At 45.1% G+C, this 26,266-nt stretch overlaps 1 protein-coding gene across 1 annotated transcript in view; it reads left to right on the plus strand.

Annotated features, from left to right (window-relative positions):
• The window catches only part of LOC138786672 (uncharacterized), an 89,147-nt gene that overhangs the window by 44,337 nt on the left and 18,544 nt on the right, over positions 1 to 26,266 (plus strand). Inside the window, exons 9-14 of the mRNA XM_069963650.1 lie at positions 88 to 1,455; positions 10,243 to 10,321; positions 14,331 to 14,399; positions 14,602 to 14,703; positions 14,786 to 14,903; positions 24,264 to 24,876. Of these exons, the coding sequence (XP_069819751.1) occupies positions 88 to 1,455; positions 10,243 to 10,321; positions 14,331 to 14,399; positions 14,602 to 14,703; positions 14,786 to 14,903; positions 24,264 to 24,876 (2,349 nt within the window). The remainder of the gene's footprint in view (positions 1 to 87; positions 1,456 to 10,242; positions 10,322 to 14,330; positions 14,400 to 14,601; positions 14,704 to 14,785; positions 14,904 to 24,263; positions 24,877 to 26,266) is intronic.

Raw genomic sequence — 26,266 nt, forward strand, 5'->3', positions numbered from 1 at the left:
TAGGTTCCTGTGTACTAAAAACCTAAGTATAAATATATGGAAATTTCTAAGGTTATTAGTAACAGATCCTCTCTTCTCTATTGTCAGGTGACTGCACCCGGATATCAGAGGGACATCAGATATATTCAGGTTATAAAGATCATGATCATACATATGGAAAATGTTCTATTAGCCTCGATCTGCCCTCAGGTGTTCACAGCAACGATCTATTATCTGATCCCTTTAATACCATCCTGTATTCTGATTCATCACAGTTTGTCAATCAAAATAAGGAGAAGCCATTTTCATGTTCACAATGTGGGAAATGTTTTACTTGCAACTCAGCTCTTGTTAGGCATCAAACAAGTCACACAGGGGAAAAGCCATTTTCATGTTTAGAATGTGGGAAATGTTTTACTTCTAAATCAGCTCTTGTGAGACATCAAACAATTCACACAGGGGAAAAGCCATTTCCATGTTCAGAATGTGGGAAAGGTTTTACTTGCAAATCAGCTCTTCTTAAACATGAAAGAATTCACACAGGAGAGAAGCCATTTTCATGTTTAGAATGTGGAAAGTGTTTTTCTAACAAATCTGATCTTGTTAAACATAAAAGAATTCACGCTGGAGAGAAGCCATTTTTGTGTTTAGAATGTGGAAAATATTTTGCGCACAAATCAGATCTTGGTAAACATCAAAAAACTCACACAGGAGAGAAGCAAATTTCATGTTTAGATCGTGAAAAATGTTCACTACAGTTCACTATACATGTAGGAGCTCACACAGGGGAGAAGCTATTTTCCTGTCTAGAATGTGGTAGATGTCTTACTTATAAGTCAGATCTTGATAAACATCTAAGAACTCACACAGGGGAGAGACCTTTTCAATGTTCAAAATGTGATAAATGTTTTATTCAGAGGTCAGGTCTTGTTAATCATCAAAGAATTCACACAGGAGAGAAACCATTTTCATGTTCAGAATGTGGAAAATGTTTTACTGAGAAATCATGTGTGATTAAACATCAGAAAATTCACACAGGTGAAAAGCCATTTTCATGTTTAGAATGTGGGAAATGTTTTACTTATAAGTCAGATCTTGTTAAACATCAAAGAATTCACACAGGGGAGAAGCCATTTCTATGTTCAGAATGTGGGAAATGTTTTACTGTGAAATCACAGCGTGATACTCATCAAAGAACTCACACGGGACAGAAGCCATTTTCATGTTTAGAATGTGGGAAATGTTTTAGTCTTAAGTCAGATCTTGTTAAACATCAAAGAATTCACACAGGGGAGAAGCCATTTCCATGTTCAGAATGTGGAAAATGTTTTACTTTGAAATCACAGTGTGATACACATCAAAGAACTCACACAGGGGAGAAGCCATTTTCATGTGATAAATGTGGGAAATGTTTCACGCAGAAATATAACCTTATGAAACACCAAAAGAGTCACTCGGGAGAAGCCAAGTCAGATCGCTGAATGATCAGTCAGACGTCTGTTCTCCAGAAAGCAGATAGAATCCGGATACCACAGCTATGTATTCCCCATGTACAGAGGAGATTTGGCGGTAATACAGGTATCATATACCGCAGCTCCAAACTTCTCACCAATTGGTAATAAAATGTTTCTTCTAAACCTTAGTCTCCTCTCCCTCCATCTCATGTGGATATATATATATATATATATATATATATATATTTATACTAGAAAATCTACCCGGCGCTGCCCGGGTATAAAGTGGCAGTGTGATATTTAGATTTGTTCCAAGGTCGCCCAGGAGGCCGATCTATACCCTTGTTTTTTTTTTTGTTTAAGGGGAAATCACCAGGAGCCCTATGCCCTATATATCCCTTTATACGCTATATACCCTGACAGTTCTACACTTTTTTAATATAAATTGTAGGTTAGAAATAAACTAAAAACTTTAAACATCCTAAATACCTAATAGCCAAACTGAGATGTCATTATGTGATCAGACTGTATACAGAGCCTGGTTATATACAACATTGTCAGTGTTATATATAGCCTGGTTATATGCAACATTGGCAGTGTTATACAGTATACAGCCTGGTATACAACATTAACAGTGTTATACTGAGCCTGGTTATATACAACATTGGCAGAGTTATATACAGCCTGGTTATATACAACATTGACAGTGTTATACATGTAGTGTATAGTTCCAGGGTGCCAACTGTAGACCATAAGTAAGGTGTGTGCAGAAAACCTGCAGCTTATAAAAATAAGTGCATACACAATCCTGCATCATCATAACCTGGCCCTCTTAGGCACTACCTTTCATCCTTGGTGAGGACAACACAGAAGAGGTTTCAAAGTTTCTAATACTGTATACACTCCCCCCATGCAGTTAGCCCCCGTACTGTATACACCCCCCCCCCTTCCAGGTACTTCTATACTGTATACACTCCCTCCCTGCAGGTAGCCCCCATACTTTATACACCCCCAACCCTGCGGTTAGCCCCCATACCCTTTACACTCCCTCTCACTTGCAGTTAGCCCCCATACTCTATACACTCCCCCCCTTGCTGGTAATTACTATACTGTATACACTCCACCCCGGCAGATAGCCCCCATACTGTATACACTCCCTCCTCCTTGCCGGTAGCCCCCATACTGTATACACTCCCCCCTCCTTGCAGATGGCCCCCATACTGTATACACTCCCCCCTTCAGGTAGCCCCCATGCTGTACCAACTCCCCTCTGCATGTAGCCCCCATGCTGTATACACTCCCCCCTGCAGGTAGCTCCCATGCTGTATACACTCCCGGTTGCAGGGACCCCATGCTGTATACACTGCCCCCTTCAGGTAGCCCCCCATGCTGTATACACTGCCCCCTTCAGGTAGCCCCCATGCTGTATACACTCCCCCCTTCAAGTAACCCCCATGCTGTTTACACCCCCCCAGGTAGTCCCCATGCTGTATTCATTCCCTAACACCCCCACCCGGCAGGTAAGCCCCTTACTGTATACACTGTATATACACTGTACACTGTTAGGGTGCCTTCACACCTACTGGATCCCCAGCGGATTTCACGCTGCGAAATCCGCTGCAGATCCAGTACCATTCAACCCTATGACACTACATACTTGCAGCGGGATTGACATCCCCCTGCGAGTATGTAAATTAACCCCCTTGGCGGCCGAAGCGTAACTTACACTGACAGAGGCGCCCATCATCCCGCCTGCACAGACTGCTGTTAGAATGTGCAGGCTCCCCTACAGTGTGTTCAGTGATGTGCTGCCGGGCACAGCTCTCTCCTCACGGCTCTCGACTGCGAGTATGTATTGTCACAGGGTTGAATGACACTGGATCCGCAGCGGATTTCGCTGCGAATTTGCAGCGTGAAATCCGCTGCGAATCTGGTAGGTTTAAAGCTACCCTTACTGTATTTATTTCTGTGGATCTGTTGTGAGGCAGCTGCCCTAGCAACCAATCAGATTCCAGCTCCCTGTGAAAATGAAAGTAGTAATCCTATTGGTTGCTAAGGCCTCCAACTGCCGTCTTTGCTGGACACAGCTGCAGCACTAATTATATCACCTGTGTGTGCAGTGTGGAGATTTTCCCATTCATTTCTATGGAGCGCTCTTCCCCCTCCCCTCCTCTACATCTGGTGGGGACGGGACCTTCGCTCTAACCTCCCCGGGCACCCAATGTATCTGTGTGCCAAATTTGGGGTCACGGTTCAGACGTTTGGAAGTCTATAGAGGACAGACGGACAGACAGACTTTCATTTTTATGGAACATGTGAGGTCGGTCAGTGACAGCGAAGGATGTCCGAGGTTAATGAACCGTATGGCTACTCTACATAATGGGAAAACTGGCCGCATGCGGTTCTTGGGCTTAGTGCATATCCCTCCCCTCCTGTACATCTGGATTACTCCTGCGGAGAGAGATGGAGGTGAGAATAGAATCGGAGGCACTAGGACTAGTGAAGAGCGAAAATGCTCGTCCGAGCTTGGTACTCGGTTGAGTATAAGGGTACTCGTTACTCGGACGAGCGACTCGCGATACTCGAGAAAATCTTATCATCCATTTCCTTTAAGTTAAGTTGGCCAGATCAGATGACCCTGCCATATAAAAATCGTGGCTGCCAGTGCTCGCTTCAGACGTGTGCTGGAAGAGATTAGGGACAGAACTGCTGCTTGTTAGGGAGAGCGTTAGGGAGGGAATTAGCGTTCCAGTAGGCAGGGAATACTAGCGAGACTCGTTCAAATCGTTTTGGGTTTTTTTTATTACTCCAAATTGCTGGCTGGGACTTGTAGTGCAGCTACCATGATTTTAGCAGCACACTGTGGTGACCGGCTGCTGGCAGAAAGGAGACATTAGGTGTTGCATACAGACCCCTAAGAGGTGCTCAGTGTACTCTTTTATTATTTTGTGGCTGATGGTGCTGCTGTCGTAGATTGTATTGCTGTGATTTGTAGTACAGCTGCATAGAACTTCACTGCTCATTTTCCTGTGTAACAGGTGCCATAGACCATAGACCACCACTTACACACAGACTCTATAGACAGCCTCCAAATACTAGTGTGACACCACCAGTATATTTGCTGATAGAAACATAGAAGATTGTCGGCAGAAAAAGACCACTGGGTCCATCTAGTCTGCCCTTTTAGTATTTTCTTTCTTATTATCTTAGGATAGATATATGTCTATCCCAGGCGTGTTTAAATTCTGTTATTGTAGATTTACCAACCACCTCTGCTGGAAGTTTGTTCCAGGTATCTACTACTCTTTCAGTAAAATAATATTTTCTTACATTGCTTCTGATCTTTCCCCCAACTAACCTCTCACTGTGTCCTCTTGTTCTTGAGCTCAGTTTTTTTTACTAAAAACACTTCCCTCTTGAACCTTATTTAGTCCCTTAACATACTTAAAGGTTTCATTCATGTCCCCCCTTTCCCGTCTTTCCTCCAGACTATACAGATTCAAATCTTTAAGTCTTTCCTGATATGGTTTATGCCTCACACCCTCCACCATTTTTGTAGCCGTCTTTGGACCCGTTCTATTTTATCAATGTCCTTTTTTAGATAAGGTCTCCAGAACTGGACACAGTATTCCAGATGTGGCCTCACCAGAGCTCTATACAGCGGGATCACAATCTTCCTCTTCCTACTGGTTATACCTCTAGCTATACACCCCAGCATACCATTATATATATATATATATATATATATATATATATATATATATATATATATATATACACCCCAGCATACCATTTTATTTATATATATACACCCCAGCATACCAATATATATATATATATACACACACACACCCCAGCATACCATTATATATATATATATATACACCCCAGCATACGATTTGCTTTCCCCACCGCCTGGTTGCACTGGTGACTCATTTTAAGGCTGTCAGAAATCATTACCCCTAAATCCTTCTCTTCTGAAATCTTTTCCAACACAGAACTGCCGATGTGATACTCGGATAGAGGATTCCTCCTCCCCAAGTGCATTATTTTACATTTGGAAACGTTGAACTTCAATTTCCAATGTTTGGACACTTATCTAGCTAAGCTAAATCATTTCCCATATTACTGACACCTCCAGGAATATCCACCCTATTGCACACTTTTGTGTCGTCAGCAAACAGACAAACTTTACCTACCAAACCTTCTCCTATATCACTATCCTTACCAACCAACCCTTCTCCTATGTCACTATCCTTACCCACCAACCCTTCTCCTATGTCACTATCCTTACCCACCAACCCTTCTCCTATGTCACTATCCTTACCTACCAACCCTTTTACTATGTCACTATCCTTACCCACCAACCCTTCTCCTATGTCACTATCCTTACCTACCAACCCTTCTTCTATGTCACTATCCTTACCTACTAACCCTTCTCCTATGTCACTATCCTTACCTACCAACCCTTCTCCTATGTCACTATCCTTACCTACCAACCCTTCTCCTATGTCACTATCCTTACCCACCAACCCTTCTCCTATGTCACTATCCTTACCTACCAACCCTTCTCTTATGTCACTATGCTTACCTACCAACCCTTCTCCTGTCACTATCCTTACCTACCAACCCTTCTCCTGTCACTATCCTTACCTACCAACCCTTCTCCTATGTCACTATCCTTACCTACCAAACCTTCTCTTATGTCACTATCCTTACCTACCAACCCTTCTCCTATGTCACTATCCTTACCTACCAAACCTTCTCCTATGTCACTATCCTTACCTACCAACCCTTCTACTATGTCACTATCCTTACCTACCAAACCTTCTCCTATGTCACTATCCTTACCTACCAACCCTTCTCCTATGTCACTATCCTTACCTACCAACCCTTCTCCTATGTCACTATCCTTACCCACCAACCCTTCTCCTATGTCACTATCCTTACCAACCAACCCTTCTCCTATGTCACTATCCTTACCCACCAACCCTTCTCCTATATCACTATCCTTACCTACCAAACCTTCTCATATGTCACTATCCTTACCCACCAAACCTTCTCCTATGTGTCACTTACAAACATATTAAAAAGAATAGGACCCAGAACAGACCCTTGTGGCCGCCAATTGTAACCAGTCTCTGCTCAGAATATACACCATTAACAACCCTCTGATATCTATCCTTCAGCCAACCACAAATCCACTGAACTATCCAGGGATTTAGTCCAATCTTCTCCAACTTCTCTATCAGCTCTTTATGGGGAACTGTATCAAAAGCTTTGCTGAAGTCCAGATAGGCGATATCCACAGCACCTTCATCCAGCACTTTTGATGTCAGGCTCACTGGCCTGTAGTTACTGGGCTCTTCTCTATTCCCCTTCTTGTGGATTGGTATAACATTGGCAGCTGTTCTCCAATCATCGGGGACATCTCCTGTTAGCAGGGATTGGTTATACAGATCTGTCAGGGGGGCAGCAATCACAGATCTGAGTTCTTTAAGAACCCTGGGATGGATCCCATCTGGACCCATCGCCTTATTCTGCTTTAAACGGGCAAGTTCCTCTGCAACTTCAGCCTCTGAAAATACTGGAGCCGAACCCATATAGCTGGAGGCAGTGCTGTGTCCAACCATCCTGTGATTGTGAAGGCCGCCTGCTGAAAACACTGAGCAGAAGTAACTATTCAAATAGTCAGCGACCGCCTTATCTCCATCAATAAACGTATTCTCCCCATTACTTATTTTAGTAATGCTGCAGCCATTCTTCTTCTTCTTCCTGTCACTTATATATCTGAAGAAGGTTTTATTCCCCGCAGTAACAGATTTTGCCATTTCTTCTTCTTTTGAGGCTTTAGCAGCATTTATAATCTGCTTTGCCTCCTTCTGTATACTTTTGTACGTCTCTCTGTCAGCTTCATTCCCAGTCTCCTTATACTTCCTATAGGATGATATGTCTCCTTCTGTATACTTTTGTACGTCTCTCTGTCAGCTTCATTCCCAGTCTCCTTATACTTCCTATAGGATGATATGTCTCCTTCTGTATACTTTTATACGTCTCTCTGTCAGCTTCATTCCCAGTCTCCTTATACTTCCTATACGCTGCCTTTTTTCCTTTTACAATGGCCTTAACCTCTCTAGTAAACCATAATGGATTCTTCTTCCTTTTACTTTTGCTAACTTCTCGTACATATAGTCTAGTTGCCTTTAATATGGCATTTTTTAATTCTGCCCACTGAGTGCTCGCTCCCGATGTTTTATCCCACCCTCCTTATTCTTTATCTAAATACTCCCCCATTTTATTAAAATCTGTCTTCCTAAAATCCAATCCTCTTGTTGTAGTATGGGATTGGACGTAGTCAGTTTGTATGTCAAACCATAAACACTGGTGGTCACTGGAACCTAGATTTTCTTCCACTCTAACTTCAGACACCCGATCCCCATTAGTAAATACTAAATCTACAATGTTCTCTCCTCTGGTTGGTGACTTCACTAGCTGTTTTAGAGATGCCCCAGTAAGGGCCTCCATTACATTTTTGCCTTTACATGTAAGTGCAGAAGGGATATTCCAATCCACATCCGGCATGTTGAAGTCACCCATAACTACAATGTCCCCCTTAAATGACATTTTAGTAATTTCATCTATCAGCATATTATCATAGTCCTCACTTTGCCCTGGAGGCCTATAGACAACACCTATCCTAATAACAGATCCCTATAGATTACACCTATCCTAATAACAGATCCCTATAGATAACACCTATCCTAATAACAGATCCCTATAGATAACACCTATCCTAATAACAGATCCCTATAGATAACACCTATCCTAATAACAGATCCCTATAGATAACACCTATCCTAATAACAGATCTCTATAGATAACACCTATCCTAATACCAGATCCCTATAGATAACACCTATCCTAATAACAGATCCCTATAGATAACACCTATCCTAATAACAGATCCCTATAGATAACACCTATCCTAATAACAGATCTCTCTTTGGACTGCATACAAACCCAGAGAGTCTCCAACTCTTTATATGTATTTTGGATGACTGTCGATTTAAGACTATCCCTGACATAAATGGCTCCCCCGCCTCCCCTTCTCTCTGCTCTGTCTTTCCTGTACAGAATATATCCCGGTATAACTATGTCCCAATCATTAGACTCTTTGAACCAGGTCTCTGTTACAGCAACAAGGTCCAAATCATCTCTAGACATAATGGCCGTCAGCTCACAGATCTTGTTTCCTAAGCTGCGAGCATTCGTACACATTGCCCGAAGATTACTAAGCTTCATAATACCTTTATTCCCAACTTCATCTACCGCACCAACAGCACCTTCCTTACCACCAATAACCGCCCCAACAACTGCGTCAACAGCACCAACCACTGTGTCTACAGCACCAACCACTGTGTCTACAGCACCAACCACTGTGTCTACAGCACCAACCACTGCGCTTTCACCAATCCGGATACACTTATTTGTCTTTACTGGTCGGGGACAGAAATCCTCCTCCTCTATTATACTTCTGTCCCCTTCATCTAGTTTAAATGTCTGTCCAAAAACAATCTGAATTCATCACCAAGTACCTGTGTACCTATGTGTGATGGGTGCAAACCATCCCTCTTGAACATGTCCTTTTTGCACCACTTGCAAAAGCTATGACTAACAAACCCAAACCCTTCAGCCTTACACCACTGCCGTAACCATGCATTATACTCTGAGATACGACATGCCTTGTTGTTCTGATTACAGACCGGCAAAACCTCTGAAAATGTCACAGAATCTGTTATCTTGCCCAGCTCCAGACTAAAAGTTTGAAATTCCTTTTTAACCAAATCCACATCTCCTTGGGACAAGTCATTGGTTCCAAGATGAACCACCAGATCAACCTTGCTATCTATACTAGCAGCCTTCACAATGTTCACAATCCGTCTCCTATCCCTCCTGACAGTAGCACCTGGGAGACATCTCACCTCTCTAAACACATCCTCCTCCTGTCCTACCACAACACCTCTAACAATCGAGTCACCAACTAGAAGATGCCTTCTCTTCTTACTAACCTTTACTTCTGCCCTCAGTGGCCCATCCAAAACAACATCCCCATTGGAAATCACCTGAGCAGCCATGTCTCCAACAGCAACAGCATCTCTATCAATATCAGCAAGAACACTAAAACTATTCTGCACAGAGAGGCCAAATGTGCTCTGCTTCTGCCCCACAGCTCGCAACCTACCTGAACCAACTGTTTTCCAAACCGCCCTTTTCCTCGGAGGTCTTTGAGGAAGAGGTGGCTGGTAACAGGGCTGCACAGGGCTGATTTCTGTATTTCCTTCTGAAGCCATAACCAAGCTCACTACTGATTGCCCTGTGTAAGGGGGTGTTACACAGTGTATAGGTGCAGCCACCAACAGTGTGTATACCACAGCCTCCAAAAACTAGTGTGACCACCAGTATATTTTCTGATTTCTGTATTTCTTACTCAAGGCATCTCCAAGCTCACTAGTGATTGCCCTGTGTAAGGGGGTGTCACACAGTAGTGTATAGGTGTAGCCACCAACCACCAAGCGCAGAGTTAAACTGTCCCTGCAGCAGACCTTTGAACGGAAGCGCAAATACACTGCAGCTCACCCACGTGCACGAGCCCTAAATGTGCACATAGGCAAACTGTTGAGCCTGGAGCTGCTGCCCTATCGGCTGGTAGAGACAGAGGCTTTTAGTCAGCTTGTCAGGCACTGGCACAGTTCAAAGGAACAGAGAGTGAATATGGTGGATCCTAATTTGGCATCCTTGTCTTGTCCAGTTTTTGACAACACTGATTACTGGGTGTTCACCCTCCTTACTTACGATCTGACACCACTAGCGCCAGAGGACGTAGTTCTGTGGGCGAGAAAGCGGTGGAGCAGGCAGCTTGTCAATAGGCAGGGGAACACTCTCCAAGGCCTTTGACAGTTGACAGTTGCAAGACTATGTCACCGGTCCCCAGTCTAGACAGACTAGGGGGGAAGCCTTCGGAAACATAGTGAGGGAGTTTCTGGAGGTTGTCGTATACAATCTGTGGGTAACTGAAGCTATATAGTATATGCCACCATCTTTCACAGGGCAATTAGCAGTGAGCTTGGATGTGACTCAGCACTTCTCCCCACTGCTAATTCGATTTTGAGTTTGACTTGGAGGTGCTGGGCTGCCCCTAGCGTGTTGTCAGAGCGGGTCTTCAGTGCAGCTGGTGGCATCATAACTGCACCCCCCTGTCAGCTGACAGGCTGACGTTTATTAATTTTATTATTTCTGTATTGCTTATTGCAGCTATATCCAAGTTCACTGCTAATTACCCTGTGTAATTAGCAGTGAGCTTGGTTGCACGTGACAACGGACGGAACCTGGTGGCAGCTCTGCAACTCGGCAGCCTAACACATGTACCATGCCTGGCCTATGTCTTCAACCTAGTGTTGCTGTGGTTCCTTAAAACCTACCCCAATTTGGCTGACTTGCTCACCAAGGTGCACCACATCTGTGCGCATTTCCGCAAGTCAACCAGGGAAAGTTACCCCAACTGCTACAGTCCAATTCAAAGCCAAATTAAAACTCAAAACAGCGGTGGGGAGAAGTGGTGAGTCACATGATGCAGAGAATATTACCCCAACTGCTACAGTCAAATTCAAACTCAAAACAGCGCATCCTTGTCTTATCCATTTCGAACCATATAATGTGTGGATGTCATCTTACGTGTGTCCTCTGCCGTCCTTTCACCAGTACCTTCTACCTTCTTTGAATGTTGTAGCCGTTTTGAAGGGAGGATTGACCAGGTCTTTTTAATAAAATTCTGGGGCCTCTGGGGAGGTATTGTTATTCTTGTCCCTACCTCCAATGATATGCCTCTCACACACAACTGCATGAGGGTGTGAAGCAAAATCTAGCCATTATCCGGCTATTTTAATTGGATGATTGTATTGTCCATCTTGGTCTGGGTCCGTGGTGTCAGGCTAAATTTTTGGGTGGTCCATATGCTACCTGTGTTTGAATGGTTTCCTGTGTTCTCACCGCTATGCTGTATCAGGCTAAATTTTGGGGTGGTTCATATGCTACCTCTGTTTTAATGGTTCTTTGTGTCCTCACCGCCATGCTGTGTCAGGCCTAATTTTTGGGAGGCTCACTTGATACCTCACCTCACTTTTAAAGGGGTTGTCCGGCGAAAAAAATTATTCACAGAATAACACACATTACAAAGTTATACAACTTTGTAATGTATGTTATGTCTGTGAATGGCCCCCTTCCCCGTGTCCCACCACCCCCACCCGTGTACCCGGAAGTGTGGTGCGCTATACATTACCTGTCACGTGCCGACCACGGTCTCCGATCCTCAGCAGTGACGTCTTCTTCGGGAGGCCAGCGGATCTTCCCGAGTGCTGGCCGCCCTCTGCAGCGTCATCCGAAGCTCAGCCGCGATTGGCTGAGCATAACTGTGCTCAGCCAATCGCGGCTGAGCAGCTGATGACGTGGCCGCGTCATCAGCCGCTCAGCCGCGATTGGCTGAGCACAGTTATGCTCAGCCAATCGCGGCTGAGCTTCGGATGACGCTGCAGAGGGCGGCCAGCACTCGGGAAGATCCGCCGGACTCACGAAGAAGACGTCACTGCTGACGATCGGAGACCGTGGACGACACGACATGCGGTGAGTATAATGCACCACACTTCCGGGTCTAGCGTGGGTGGGGGGAAACACGGGAAGGGGGCCATTCACAGACATAACATGCATTACAAAGTTGTATAACTTTGTAATGTGTGTTATTCTGTGAATAATTTTTTATCGCCGGACAACCCCTTTAATGGTTATCTGTGTCCTCACCGCCATGCTGTGTCAGGCAAAGTGTTTGGGTGGTTCATATGCTACCTGTGTTTGAATGGTTCCCTGTGTTCTCATCGCCATGCTGTGTCAGGCAAAATTTTGGTGTGGTTCATATGCTACCTTTGTTTTAATCCTTCACTTTGTGGTCACTGCCATACTATTGCCCAGAATTTGGTGTAATAGTACGATTAGGCAGCCTCAGAGGCATCCATACATGCTGCCCCTGCTGTTTCCTGTCCATTTCCGTTGTGTTTCCATCATTTTCTGAGGTTGACAGGTTCTCACACGACCTTCCCTGTGCCGAGCTTTGGTCCCCTGCAAAAATGCTCGAGTTTCCCAATGACTTCAATGGGGTTCGTTACTCGAAACGAGCACCCGAGCATTTTAGTACTCGCTCATCGCTAACTAGGACCCATGGGAATGGATGGACTTCTATAATACTCCAGTGAACCCATTAGCTGTATTTGAGTCTTTGTATACTTGTATGTACCCTCAGAGAGATTCGGAGGGGGAGGGGGTGGGGGGTCTAGTTTTTCTATGTTTTTTGCCAAATTTTGTAAGATTGTATCCCTTTGTCTATTGTAATGAGTTGTCTGTATAAGGAAGCGGATTGAGGGATAACGTAGGGCCGGAAGGAAACCTGGCTCACCCTGGTCTGTATTCTAAAGCCGTATATATGTGGTGGAATAAAGGAGCATTGTTTTATTGTAGATGAAGTACCGTGATTGTTCTTTCTACTTGTTGTTCTACATGTTGGATATAGTGTTTCTATTAGTCATCCATTGAGCACCATCGAAGTAGGATCAGCAAGGGTTAAGGAGGGAATCTTTAAGACATTCCATGTGAGCAGTGCCGGGGTTTGTTCCTTCTACTATAGTGATACTGTATATATACTGTGTGCTGGTAATACACTACTCACAAGAAGGTAGAGATCTCTGGGGTGAAATTGCAGCATGAACCCAAAATGCCCCCCCCCCATGCCATCTCCTAATGCACTGCACCACTGCCTCCCCCTTTTTTACTGCCCCACTGTCACCTATAATGAATGGACTGTACTGTTTCATTATCTAATCATTGTTTCCCAATCTTTGACAGCCAAAAAACAATTCCCATCATAACAGGGCAGGGCATGATGGGTGGTGTAGTTCTGCAACTTGGAAAGCCGCATGCTGCAAACCTACAACTCCTATCATGACTGTTAGCACATCTAAATGCTAATCGTTATAAAAACCAAATCGTTGCTTCAAAATTGTTAAACGATCAATTGGGCGAATAATCTCTCCGTGTAAACGCAGCATTATGGCCCTATTATGGTGCGTTTACACAGAGAGATTTATCGGACAATATTTGGAAGCCAAAGCCAGGAATGGATTTGAAAAGAGGAGAAATCTGAGTCTTTCCTTTATGACCTGTTTATAGTCTGTTCCTGGCTTTGGCTTCAAAAATCTGTCAGATAAATCTCTCTGTGTAAACGCACCATTACACAGAGCGATAATCGGCCAAATGGGGCCGATTTGGCTGATTATCCCTCTGTGTAATAGAGACAATGATCAACCAATGAAATGATCATTGGCTAATCGTTGGATTAAATTTGGCCATGCATCGCTACGCGTAATAGCAATGGGCGGCCGACGGCTGACGATTGCTCAAACACCTGATACCTTACTTACTGATGCCTGATACCTTACCTGATACTCCCTGCTCCCGGTCTTTTCTCCGGTGCTCTGCAGCTTTCCAGTCCCAGCGGCTGCAGGGGGTGAGCGGCCTGTCAGCTGACAGGCTTCTCAGGTGTTGCTGCCACTGGGACCGGGAAGCTGCGGTGCCCAGGAGAGAACAGGGAGTGGTGAGGTATTAGTTGTTTGGGCAAGGGCTGCATGGACATCGCTAACAATGTCCATGCAGCCCTTACTGCCCGATTGTCAGGCCGTCTAATAGGTCCAGTAAACGAGTGCCGATCTAGCAGATCGGCGCTTGTTTACTAAAATGATCTGGCCAGAGTCGGCCCTTGTAATAGTACCCTTAGCTTGTCCTGCTTATCCTGCTCAGGTGTCGCACACTTGGCCCTCTAGCTGTTAAAGAGAAAGTCCCATCAGGCCTGGGCAGCCAGCGGCAAAGGTTAGGATGGCAAAGCAGGACTCCCTTATAAGGGTGGTAACAGATGGCGGGCTGTTACCATTGTCAAATCTGTCCTAGAGTTTTAGACCAGATATTTGGTGACGGTCTGTAATTGTAGTTACCTTTGCCTTATCCGTCATCTTCTTTTCCATGTAGGTTTCCTGTGAAATTTTTTTGAATTCACTCGGATGTCCATTGCTAGTTTTGACAACTTTCTAGACATCTTGAGACCTTCTCTGACCTTTCAAAATGCACACATGAGAAAGGTCATAACCCCTGAGGATCATTTTCTGATGATATTGAGGTAATGTATTTGGTTGTACTTGTGTGAATGTATTTATTACAAAAGACTTTTATGTTTTTTTCCCCCTTTTTTCGTTTTTCAGATTCCTTGCAACTGGAGAGTCTTTTTTGCCCCTTCATTTCCAGTTCTTAATGGGTATCTCAGCCATCTGTGGCATCATTTGGGAAAGTTGTGTCCAACCTGGATGCCTGTTCCTGCTGGTAACACCTGGCTACAGGTGGCGGAAGGTTTCTGGAGCAATGTCATTTTCCTGTATAGGTGCAGTAGATGGTAAACATATCCGTGTTCAGAAGCCGCCACATTCTGGCTCTTTTTGTTTTTCAGTTATAAGAGATATTTTTCTATTATTCTAATGGCTGTAGCAGATGGCAACAGTGGGTGGCGGTTGATGTTGGCGGATATTGCAGCTCATTCGATTGAAGGGTGCCTGAATCAGATATCTTTGCCACCTCCCAGACCTCCTTCGGGTACCACTGATCCAGTCCCATTTATTTTAGTGTCGGATGAAGCATTTCCTCTGTCAAGAAACCTTTTGAGGCCTTTTCCAAAGTGAGGATTAGATACCTGTAGGAGAATCTTTCATTTCTGTCTGAGCCGTGCGCGGGATGTTATAGAGCGTGCCTTTGGGCTCATGGATAATAAGTGGAGAGTTCTACACATGGTCATCAACTTAAAGGAGCAGACAGTGGATTTAGTTGTCATAGCTTGTTGTGTTCTTCACAACTACATTATGTTCAAGACTAGGATGGCTTTGATGTGGAAGTGAACATGTCAACCTCCTGGTATACAGCTAGGTCAAATTTAAGTGGATTGCATGTGTGAGATCGCTTTGCTAATTGTTTCATTAGCCCTGATGGGTCTGTTCCATGGCAGTTGGCGTATATTTCTGGGAGTTCACAATACCCTTCCTTGTGTGTGTTTTTGTTTGTTAAAAAAAAGAAAAAATTTTGCCAAAAAAAATCCAACTTCTATTCGAAGCATCCAGTACACACAGTATCGAGCAATGTGCTCAAAATAAACATTCGAACCCTGCCACTACCATCATGGCATACAAAATGTAGCCAAACTATATTTACCTTGACATCCATGTATGCTCGATGCGTCAAAGAAAGTAAGAACAAAATGAAAAGGCATCACTGATGAGGTGACCATAAGGATGCTGTAAAGTTGTGTAAGCATTATCACTTTAAGACTGATGATTATGATATGTGTTCCAAGGCGGTATTGTGTAATCACTTACATCACACGCACAAGATCTGCAGCAGATGAGAGGATGTTTTCAGTTTAGTTACATTGGTATCAAATCTGATGCAGATCCTGTATGTGTAAACACACCCTAAATAAGCAGCATCACTTTAAGTCTGCTGATGATGAGGAGGATATGTGTTCCAAGGTGGCACCAGGGCCGGATTAAAGGGAGGGCACAAGGGGCACGTGCCAAGGGGCCTCCACCACTAGGGGGCCTCCACCAGCCCAAACCCGGAAGTGGTGTCTGGGAGCCAGTCCCACACGCAAAAAGTATGTGGAAACCCTACCTGGACACAGCACTGGCCACACTGCATGCGGTCCAGGGAGGGAGGGAGGTGTAGGGTTAATCCTGTGTAAGCATCTCCCTCTTGGCAGGCTCAGACTCCCCCCTGGTGGGTCTTTGAATGGAATCTTCCTGTCAAGCTTCCGGGTGCCTGTCTCCTGCAGAGGTCCTCACTCCCCCTTGCCCCTCCCCCTCACTGAGGAGAGGACTGCGTGGGACTTTAGCAAGGAAACCTGATCTTTCCAGCAGGGATGTGACATCATGGAGCATGCTGGAGGATCTGTCACAGTGGCTGACAGGCTGAAGGAACAGAGAAGAGCCAGAAGAGAGAAGACCTGTCATCTGCCCAGATGAGGTGAGTATGAGGTTTTGTTTTGTATAGGCACATCAGAGCAGGAGTATATACTATAGAGGCATATAATAGAGGCATATATCAGAGCAGGGATATATACTATAGGGGCATATATCAGAGCAGAGTATATACTATAGGGGCATATATCAGAGCAGGGGGCATATACTATGGGGGCATATATCAGAACTGAGGGCATATACTATGGGGACATATATCAGAGCAGGGGTATATACTATAGGGGCATATATCAGAGCAGAGGTGTATATATATATATATATATATATAGCCTGTGTGCAGCATATGACATGTAGCCTGTGTGCAGTGTACGATATATAGCCTGTGTGCAGACTATGATATATAGCCTGTGTTCAGTGTATGGTATATAGTCTGTGTGCAGTGTATGATACATAGCCTGTATGCAGTGTATGGTATATAGCCTGTGCTTAGCCTATAATATATAGCCTGTGTGCAGTGTATGATATATAGCCTGTGTACAGCATATGACATATAGCCTGTGTGCAGTGTATGGTATATAGCCTGTTTGCAGTGGATGATATATAGCCTGTGTGCAGCATATCGTATATATAGCCTGTGTGCAGCATATGGTTTATATATAGCCTGTGTGCAGTGGATGATATATAGCCTGTGTGCAGCATATGGTATATATAGCCGGTGTGCAGCATATGGTGTATATATAGCCTGTGTGCAGCATATGGTATATATAGCCTGTGTGCAGCATATGACATGTAGCCTGTGTGCAGCTATATATGCCATGATCCTTAGGGTATATTCACATGCAGCATATCCGCTATAGATTATACACAGTCTTTAAGTACTTTCTGCTCTTTACTGCTTCAGGTAGTTAATATGGTTGGGAACTGAAGATGGGACCTAGACTTGCAAGTCCTGGTTCTGCCTGCGATTCACAACTGCATATGCTGCTGTGGGGGCTAACACAGTCGGCAAGAGAGCACAGAAAGTACTGAAGTGCTGTGTTCTTGCATTGAATTAAGCTGGAACACACCGCAATGCTCACCCCTCCCCCATCCTGTCTCTAGGGCCTGGCATCTTCCTCTGGACTGCAGCCTCTAGTGCCCATCACATGCAAAACAGAGAAAGATGCTGAGCCATACAGCCAGGAGTGAGGAGAGGTAGGTGCTAAGTCCCCTACAGTAATCAGCCACCTGTATAGATTGCTGTATGGTTTATTTGTGGGGGAAGAAAATGGGGGGGCCCAGGGCCTCCACCAACCTTAATCCGGCCCTGGGTGGCACTGTATTATCCGCACTTACATCATGCTGTGGGTAGTTGCCAGACCACATATGGTTGTAAGTTGGGTCACGCAAGGAATATTGGCTACCCTCATAGACATTACATTGTGATGTCCTTGTTGTTACATTATGAGGTAGAAATACATCAGTTTGGGCATCTTGCAAATCTCTACTAACATTAGCCACACTGGGGGAGGGAGCCCTGGCCGCAAACACCTCATCAATCACAGTTCGCATGTTCTGGGACTCTCTACATAAACTCAACTAAGGTAAAACCACATTGCTGTGATGCGATTTGGGGCGGATATGGTTTGCAGAGCATCAGCTATTGTTCTGCCAAAGGAATCACAGCCTTTGGAGTAGGGCAAGATGCTCATTATTTACCTCCACTTCATGCTGTTGTCGCCAGTGGAAGGCTGCTCTAGGCCGAGGACCAAGAGTGCCTGTGAGTAGAGATGAGCGAGTAGCAAATAATTCGAAATTTCAAATATTGAGTAGAGTAGACCCCGATACTTGACTATTCGATCGAATATCATTAAAGTCTATAGGAGAAAAATGCTCGACAGCAGGGGAAGCATGCCTGGGTGCACCTAACAAGCCAAAATCACAGTATTGCATCACTATTACAGCCTCTAAACACTAAACTCCAAACACAATATAACCTCTATGTAAAGTTGAAAAAACACCAGGAAACTTTCTTTCCTCTACCTTAGCATGGACATAAAGCCAAATTTTATGACAACCACATATGGTATAGGCAAGGAGGAAATCAAACAGCACTCACCCGTCATTGTGTGTGTGTGTGTTATCTGGTCAGACACGTCCTCTTTGAGTGACCTGACTTGGCCTGGTGTCATGTCTAGCGCTTAAAGGTGTGAGGATGTTGAGGCATACGTAACAACGCTAAAGGCAGGAGGAGGAAGTGGGGTGACCAGAGACAGAGGACAGTCCATGGGGAAAGGGCAGGCTAAGGCCAGCAGAGCCGCAGCTCTTCCCTGTAGTAGGCCCCCGCGCAAAGCTCCCCCATCGATGGATCGTTCTTCCTTGGTCTGGAGATATTTTAACATGTGCGCAAACGACAAATTGAGAGTGGTTTGCACACTGTGCAATTCCAAATTGAGTAGGGGCTCTGAAAACAGTCAAGCATGAGTGAGCTGAAAAAGACATAAAGAGAACTAATTAGCAACAGGGGCGGATTAAAGGTACCATGGGCCCCAGGTTGTTCGGAAATTGTGGGCCCCCTGCTAACCATGCCCCTTCTAGCCCTGCCCCCATGCAAAGATGGAGGATACATACAAAGTCTGCACATTTTGTCATGGAGGCGGAGCGATTAAGGGTACCATGGGCCCCGGGCTCTTTTTGCACTCATCCAGCGTCCCTGGCTTTATCGTACAGTAAAGCAGGGGGTACACCGGTATTGTGGCCCAAGCAGCGGGAGCAAGAGGTAAAATGGATAGATGATGACACTTCCAGTCACTTGTCCACCACCCAGGTCATCCACACAGTCTAGTCTCCTCACTAGCCAAGAGTCTGGACTGCAGGAACTTCACTCTGACCCTCCTTTCTCCCAACCACAAATGACCTGAAAAGGAAACAATTAGCAAGATGAAAAACAATGGCAATGGCCTGAGGGCAGCCACAGCAACTTGCTATTCCGTCCCTAGCCGTGTGCTGTAACATCAGGTGGGCCCTGAGTTATGTGGTTAGCACTAAGGTCCACTTGACCACTAAAACATGGACAAGCGCTTGTGGCCAGGAATGCTACATCTCTGACAGCACACTGGGTCAACGTTGTGGAGGTGGGGGCCGAGTGGCACCCAGGGATGGGCTATTTGCTACCCCCACCCAAGATTGCTAGCCATGATTCTGTCAGGATTTCTGCAACCCTTACAGACAGTTCGGAGAACCGCTCCTCCTTGTGGTGTTGTGGTCTTCTGAAATCTTCTGGCAAGATGCAAAATTTCGAATTCAGTCCAAGCAGGAATGACCTAAAAAAGACAAACAGAAATAATTAGCAAGTTGGAAAACAATGAATTTAAGCACATCGCCTTTTAGATGCTGCACGCTATGCAGCAGACCTGTTAGCGCCCTTGGTGCTTGCGAACTTACATACGTACTGTAGCCGCTGCTAGCCTGTAGAAAGCTTACATTGGACAGGGTTTGCGAGCAGTAGAGAGCGTTAATGGAGTATTGGCTCCGAAACACCTGCGTGCCTCCCGCTCAGCTTCCACACTTCGCTACGCATGAGTAGCCATGCATGGCTGACATATAATAATAATAATAATTTTTAGTTAGCGCCAACAGATTTCGCAGCACTTTACAATTCTGGGGGTACATACATAGACAAAAATCAGACATTACAGAGATATACATATAGTTATCCATACATGAGGAGTGAGGTCCCTGCTCGCATGCATGAGCTTACACACTATCGGGAGGGGGTGCGAGACAAAATGGCAGAGGGGCAAAGTGCTTCATTGTTCTTATGGTCCGGCCATCTATATAAATAAGGCAGTGCAGGTAAAGGTGGGTGAACCTGTCACCAGCCAATGCCTGCATGCAGAGGTCTAAGTGCTTAAATGCTTGGTATGGGTGAGAGGGGTGGTGGTGGTGGGGGTTAGGGTAGCAGTCAAAATTAGGGAACCTGGTAAGCCTGCTTGAACAGATGAGTTTTGAGGGAACGTTTGAAGCTTTGGGTATTGGAGGTGAGCCTGACAGTCTTTGGTAATGCATTCAATAGAACTGGTGCAGCTCGGGTGACGTCCTGGAGACAGGAGTGAGAGGTGCGGATTAAGGTGGATGTTAGTCTTAAGTCATTAGAGGAGCGTAAGGCACGGGTAGGGCGGTAGACAGAGATGAGGGAGGAGATATGTGTTACACATATTTGAGTCCACCAAAACGGTCAGCTGTGATAAAGCTATTGTGATCTGGTTAACTACCAGGGCTGGAAACAAGCAAAATTTTGAAGGGAGTCCAAGCACAAATGACCTGAAAAAGAAATAGACAGAAACAATTAACAATGGACTGAACTTCAAAAATAGCATTATATAATCTAAAACTATTGAGGATAGCACTCAAGTTGGGTCCATTGAATTGGTTCAGTCCGGATAGAGCGAAGAGGAGCAGGAGGATGTGGAGAGTCATCCTTCTGGTAGGGGACACGTGGCTGGAACTGTACGAGGCGCTGGCCTGCCCTGCCGCCAGTGTTCTCTGAGAGGGTATTCAGCACAGCCGGGGGCATTATCACAGATAAACTCAGCCGCCTGTCAACTGACAGTACAGACATTTATCAAAATGAACAGCCACTGGATTAACCCAGACTTTGTATCTGTAAGGGTGGAAAGAACCAATATGTGTTCTCAAGCTCTGACAGACAATTCCAGTGTACCCCTATATACCCAACAAAGTGTATGAAGTGCATGGTTCAGCTCATTTCCTCCTCAACCACCAGATTAATGGGCCATTAAAATAAATAAAAAAAGCTGGGTGAACGCTGATAAATGCTGTCAGCGGCTGGCGGGGTCACAGAGCTGAACAATAACTGTTCTTGTGGATTTTAAGATATCACAAGGGTACTTAGACCTTCCACAATGGATCCTGATAGGGTAGTTGGTGTGTGAAGTTTTAATGTCTCTTGTGGTTTTAAGCTATAGGAAGGGTTCCTGATGGGGTATATATCACAGAGGATGGTGCGATAGAAGAAACCTCTGCAGCTACTACCAGCAGCTATCTGTTGCTGAGTGGCAGGTTACCTTGCCTCAGGGCCGGCTTCAGCACCCAGCTTACTGGACAAGTGCCCGGGCCCACCCTGCCACCGGGTGCTGCGTCTGCCCATAAGGAGCGCTCACAGTAATATAATGCAGCATTGGGAAAGGCGGTGACAGCAGCAGCCCATTCACTTTAGAAGTCCCGCTATAGTCTGCCACAGATTCCGCAGCTCGCACCCACCTGTTCATTCTTTAGATGGATGGCGAAATCCGCCCATGCATAGAATGGAGTCTTTGGCATGAGCTGAAATGCATGTGGCTGCCTGGGTCCGCGAGCGGGTGCGAGCTGCAGAATCCACGACAGGTTTTCTGTCGGGATTCCAGGGTGTGCACGTACCCTATAAAGGTTTCCATCATGTCCTCCACCCTTTCCCTTCTTTCCTCCAGACTATACAGATTTAAATCCTTAAGTCTTTCCTGATATGGTTTACGCCTCACACCCTCCACCAGTTTTGTAGCCGTCTTTGGACCCAATTATTTTATCATTGTCTTTTTTAGGTGAGGTCTCCAGAACTGGACATAGTATTCTGTTACATATCTATTACATAGACGCACATCACACATACACAGCTCTGCTCCACACACATCACACATACACAGCTCTGCTCCACACACATCACACACACACAGCTCTGCTGCATACACATCACTTCAGCTCATCCAGCACAGCAGAGTCCTGCATACACTGAGCAGCAGCCCCTGATCATGTGACTCCTCCTCCTCCATGTGACTGATCACATGACTGTGACATCATGGCAGGTCCTGGAAGCACACTGCAGGGAAGGAGCTGGGAACCATTAACTCCTTCAGCACTGGGCGGTATTAGGTATGAGGTGTTGTTGTTCCTTGTGTCATTGCTGATCCCAGGAGGCCGATCTGTGCTGTTTCCTCTTCTCTCCTCTCATCTGGATGATATCATGTTGGGGGAGATGAGAATCTTTCTTCACATTTTCTTCTCTTTCCTGGGACATCATGTGACTGTTCACTGTGCCAGATCAATAAAGTTATATTATACTGGAGACCCCGATATATTACATTGTCTCCTCCTCTTCCCTCCAGGATCCTCTGCTGATATCTTCTATATAAGAGACCGACCCATCAACCATGGAGAGAGACAGAGACAAGATGGCCGACAGGATAATAACCCTCACCCTACACATACTCTTCCTGCTTACTGGGGAGGTGAGGGATTCTGGGAGTGATGTCATCATGACATCATTCTTATCTATGGAATAACAGATGGATAGGACTGGGGAGGTGAGGGATTCTGGGAGTGATGTCATCATGACATCATTCTTATCTATGGAATAACAGATGGATAGGACTGGGGAGGTGAGGGATTCTGGGAGTGATGTCATCATGACATCATTCTTATCTATGGAATAACAGATGGATAGGACTGGGGAGGTGAGGGATTCTGGGAGTGATGTCATCATGACATCATTCTTATCTATGGAATAACAGATGGATAGGACTGGGGAGGTGAGGGATTCTGGGAGTGATGTCATCATGACATCATTCTTATCTATGGAATAACAGATGGATAGGACTGGAGAGGTGAGGGATTCTGGGAGTGATGTCATCATGACATCATTCTTATCTATGGAATAACAGATGGATAGGACTGGAGAGGTGAGGGATTCTGGGAGTGATGTCATCATGACCTCATTCTTATCTATGGAATAACAGATGGATAGGACTGGAGAGGTGAGGGATTCTGGGAGTGATGTCATCATGACATCATTCTTATCTATGGAATAACAGATGGATAGGACTGGAGAGGTGAGGGATTCTGGGAGTGATGTCATCATGACATCATTCTTATCTATGGAATAACAGATGGATAGGACTGGAGAGGTGAGGGATTCTGGGAGTGATGTCATCATGACATCATTCTTATCTATGGAATAACAGATGGATAGGACTGGAGAGGTGAGGGATTCTGGGAGTGATGTCATCATGACATCATTCTTATCTATGGAATAACAGATGGATAGGACTGGAGAGGGGAGGGATTCTGGGAGTGATGTCATCATGACATCATTCTTATCTATGGAATAACAGATGGATAGGACTGGAGAGGTGAGGGATTCTGGGAATGGATGGAGTGATAGTAATGTGTCTCTCCATACACAGGATTACACAGTAGTGAAGAAGTCCTCTAGTGGGCGCTGTGGGGCCCCTGGGTGTGAAGGATGGGGAAGAACCCTGAGCCCAATCCCGGGGCCCCTGATACATGAGGAAATGGAGCAAGAGAAGATCCTAGAAGTCACCAACAAGATGGTGGAGCTGCTGAGTGGAGAGGTGAGACTGTGGCTGCTGGGAATGCTGGGACATTATACAGTAACACCACTGGAGGGGTGGGGGGGATGACTGTGTGACCATTGTGTGTGTCAGGTTCCTATAAGGTGTCAGGACGTGGCGGTCTATTTCTCCATGGAGGAGTGGGAGTATGTAGAAGGACACAAGGATCAGTACAAGGATGTGATGCTGGAGGATCAACAGCCCCTCCCATCAGCAGGTAATAGACAGGACTATATACACACCTCCTCTCTGTATTATCTGGATGGAAAGAATGAATTCAGTCTCTGTATGTGTTCCCTCCAGTCAGATCCAGTAAGAGAACAGCACCAGAGAGATGTCCCCGTCCTCTTCTCCCACAGGATCAGGATCAGGTAGATGGAGATCTTCCCTATGATCTGTACATCCCACCTGACTTCTCCTCCTGTCTGATGACTTTTACAATATTTCTCTCACATCTTATGAATCAGGGGGAAGATAAGAACAATACTAATGCTACAGAGACAGATGACGGCGGTGATGAGCAGTATAAGGAGGACATCACTACAGGGAAGAATTTAAACTTTTTTAATGCTACAGATGTACGGGTAAAAGAAGAAGAGACAGAAATGAGCATTAATGAGTATTATAAGGAGGACATCACTACAGAGAGAGATGAGAACTTTATTAATGTTATAGACATAAGGATAAAAGAAGAAGATACAGATGTGAGCGGGGATGAGCAGTATAAGGAGGACATCACTACAGAGAGAGATCTGAACTCTATCAACATTATAGACATAAGAATAAAAGAAGAAGATACAGATGGGAGCAGTTATGAGCAGTATAAGGAGGACATTTTTACCAGGAAGTATCTGAACTGTTCTAATGCTATAGACATAAGAGTAAAAGAAGAGGAGGAAGAGACAAATGTGAGCAGTGATGAGCAGTATGAGGAGAACATCACTACAGGTAAGCACCGGGGGGAATATTATAAGCTGCGTGTCCTGTCAGTCTTCTCTGCTGTATATCCCCCATACAGTGAAACCATTATAGGAGATAACACACACTGTGCATCTATAAGGCTGAAACTTTGCTCACTGGTAATTTTCATTTCCTGGCGTCCATAGGCAGCACACAATGGGTTAATATGACATCACATACTCAGAAGAAGAACGTTAACCTAGCAATAAACACAGTAAATTAGTAAATTAGACACCACTCCCGTGGTGGGGCTATCTAGCTGCTGGGGAGAGGCACACAGGTAAAGTAAGAAGCAGTAATCTATGGGAGGGGTCTTTCTGCTGCTTACGGACTCCAGAACATGAAAATTGGAGTATAGTTTTTACTTTCTGATCATCCTACGGCAGCATACAATGGGACATGTTAAAGCAACACCTTATACCAGGGCGGGATTATTTTGTAGGATCAGCTATTTGCCAAGGACTGAACCCTCAGAAGACACAATGTCGAGCCTGTAGTGTTTGATGAAAGTGGAGGCTGATGAGCAGGTGGCTGCCTTACAGATCTCCTCCCAGGGTACATTGGTCTTTCGGCCCAGGATGCTGCCATAGATCTAGTTGAATGGGCCCTGAAAGAGAGAGAAGACTCTAGACTGTCTGCTGAGTAACAGAATTTTGTTACGTCCTTGATCCATCTGGATAATAAGGCTTTACTGGTCTTGGAGCTTTGACTGGGACCGGAATAAGAAGAAGGCCTCTGAAGACTTTCTTTCTGCCGTTCTGTCAAAGTAGCAGCATGTTGCTATTCTGATATCTGAATCTGGCGCTTCCTCAAGGACTGGAAGAGTTATCTCTAGAGGAGGCGACCATAAGCAAGAATTTCAGCATGGTCCTAAGAATGATTGCTTGAGGTAAGATACCTAGGTAAGGGTCTTTACATGACACAGCTTGAAGCTGATCCTTCTTGCTGATGTTATAGCCACCAAGAATATGGTTTTCTATGACAGCATCTTGATATCAGCCTACTCCAGTTGTTCAAATTGGATTTTTCACAGTTGTCTGAGAACAATTGATAGATTCCAGGAGGGAATCAGGTCACAATAAACCGGTCTGACCTTAACTATGACTCAAAAAAGCCTTAATACCAGAGGCTAGAATAGTATGCACCACCCTAGCTGAGAGACCTCTTCTCCTTAGTGCTGACCACTCATACTCCTCAAGTGTAAATGGTTCACCTGGGAGTATTTCAAACCAGCTTGTAATAGGAGATATTTTTGCTGAGGAAGTTACCAGTATTCTCTTTCTGATAATTTTAATGCTGGGAATACGAAGCTCTCCGTGGCCAATGGGGGAGGATCGCAGTGGCTTCCACCTTCTCTTGATGTATTTTCCTGAGGACT

The sequence above is a fragment of the Dendropsophus ebraccatus genome, chromosome 3, assembly GCF_027789765.1.
Source record: "Dendropsophus ebraccatus isolate aDenEbr1 chromosome 3, aDenEbr1.pat, whole genome shotgun sequence".
Taxonomy (NCBI): domain Eukaryota; kingdom Metazoa; phylum Chordata; class Amphibia; order Anura; family Hylidae; genus Dendropsophus; species Dendropsophus ebraccatus.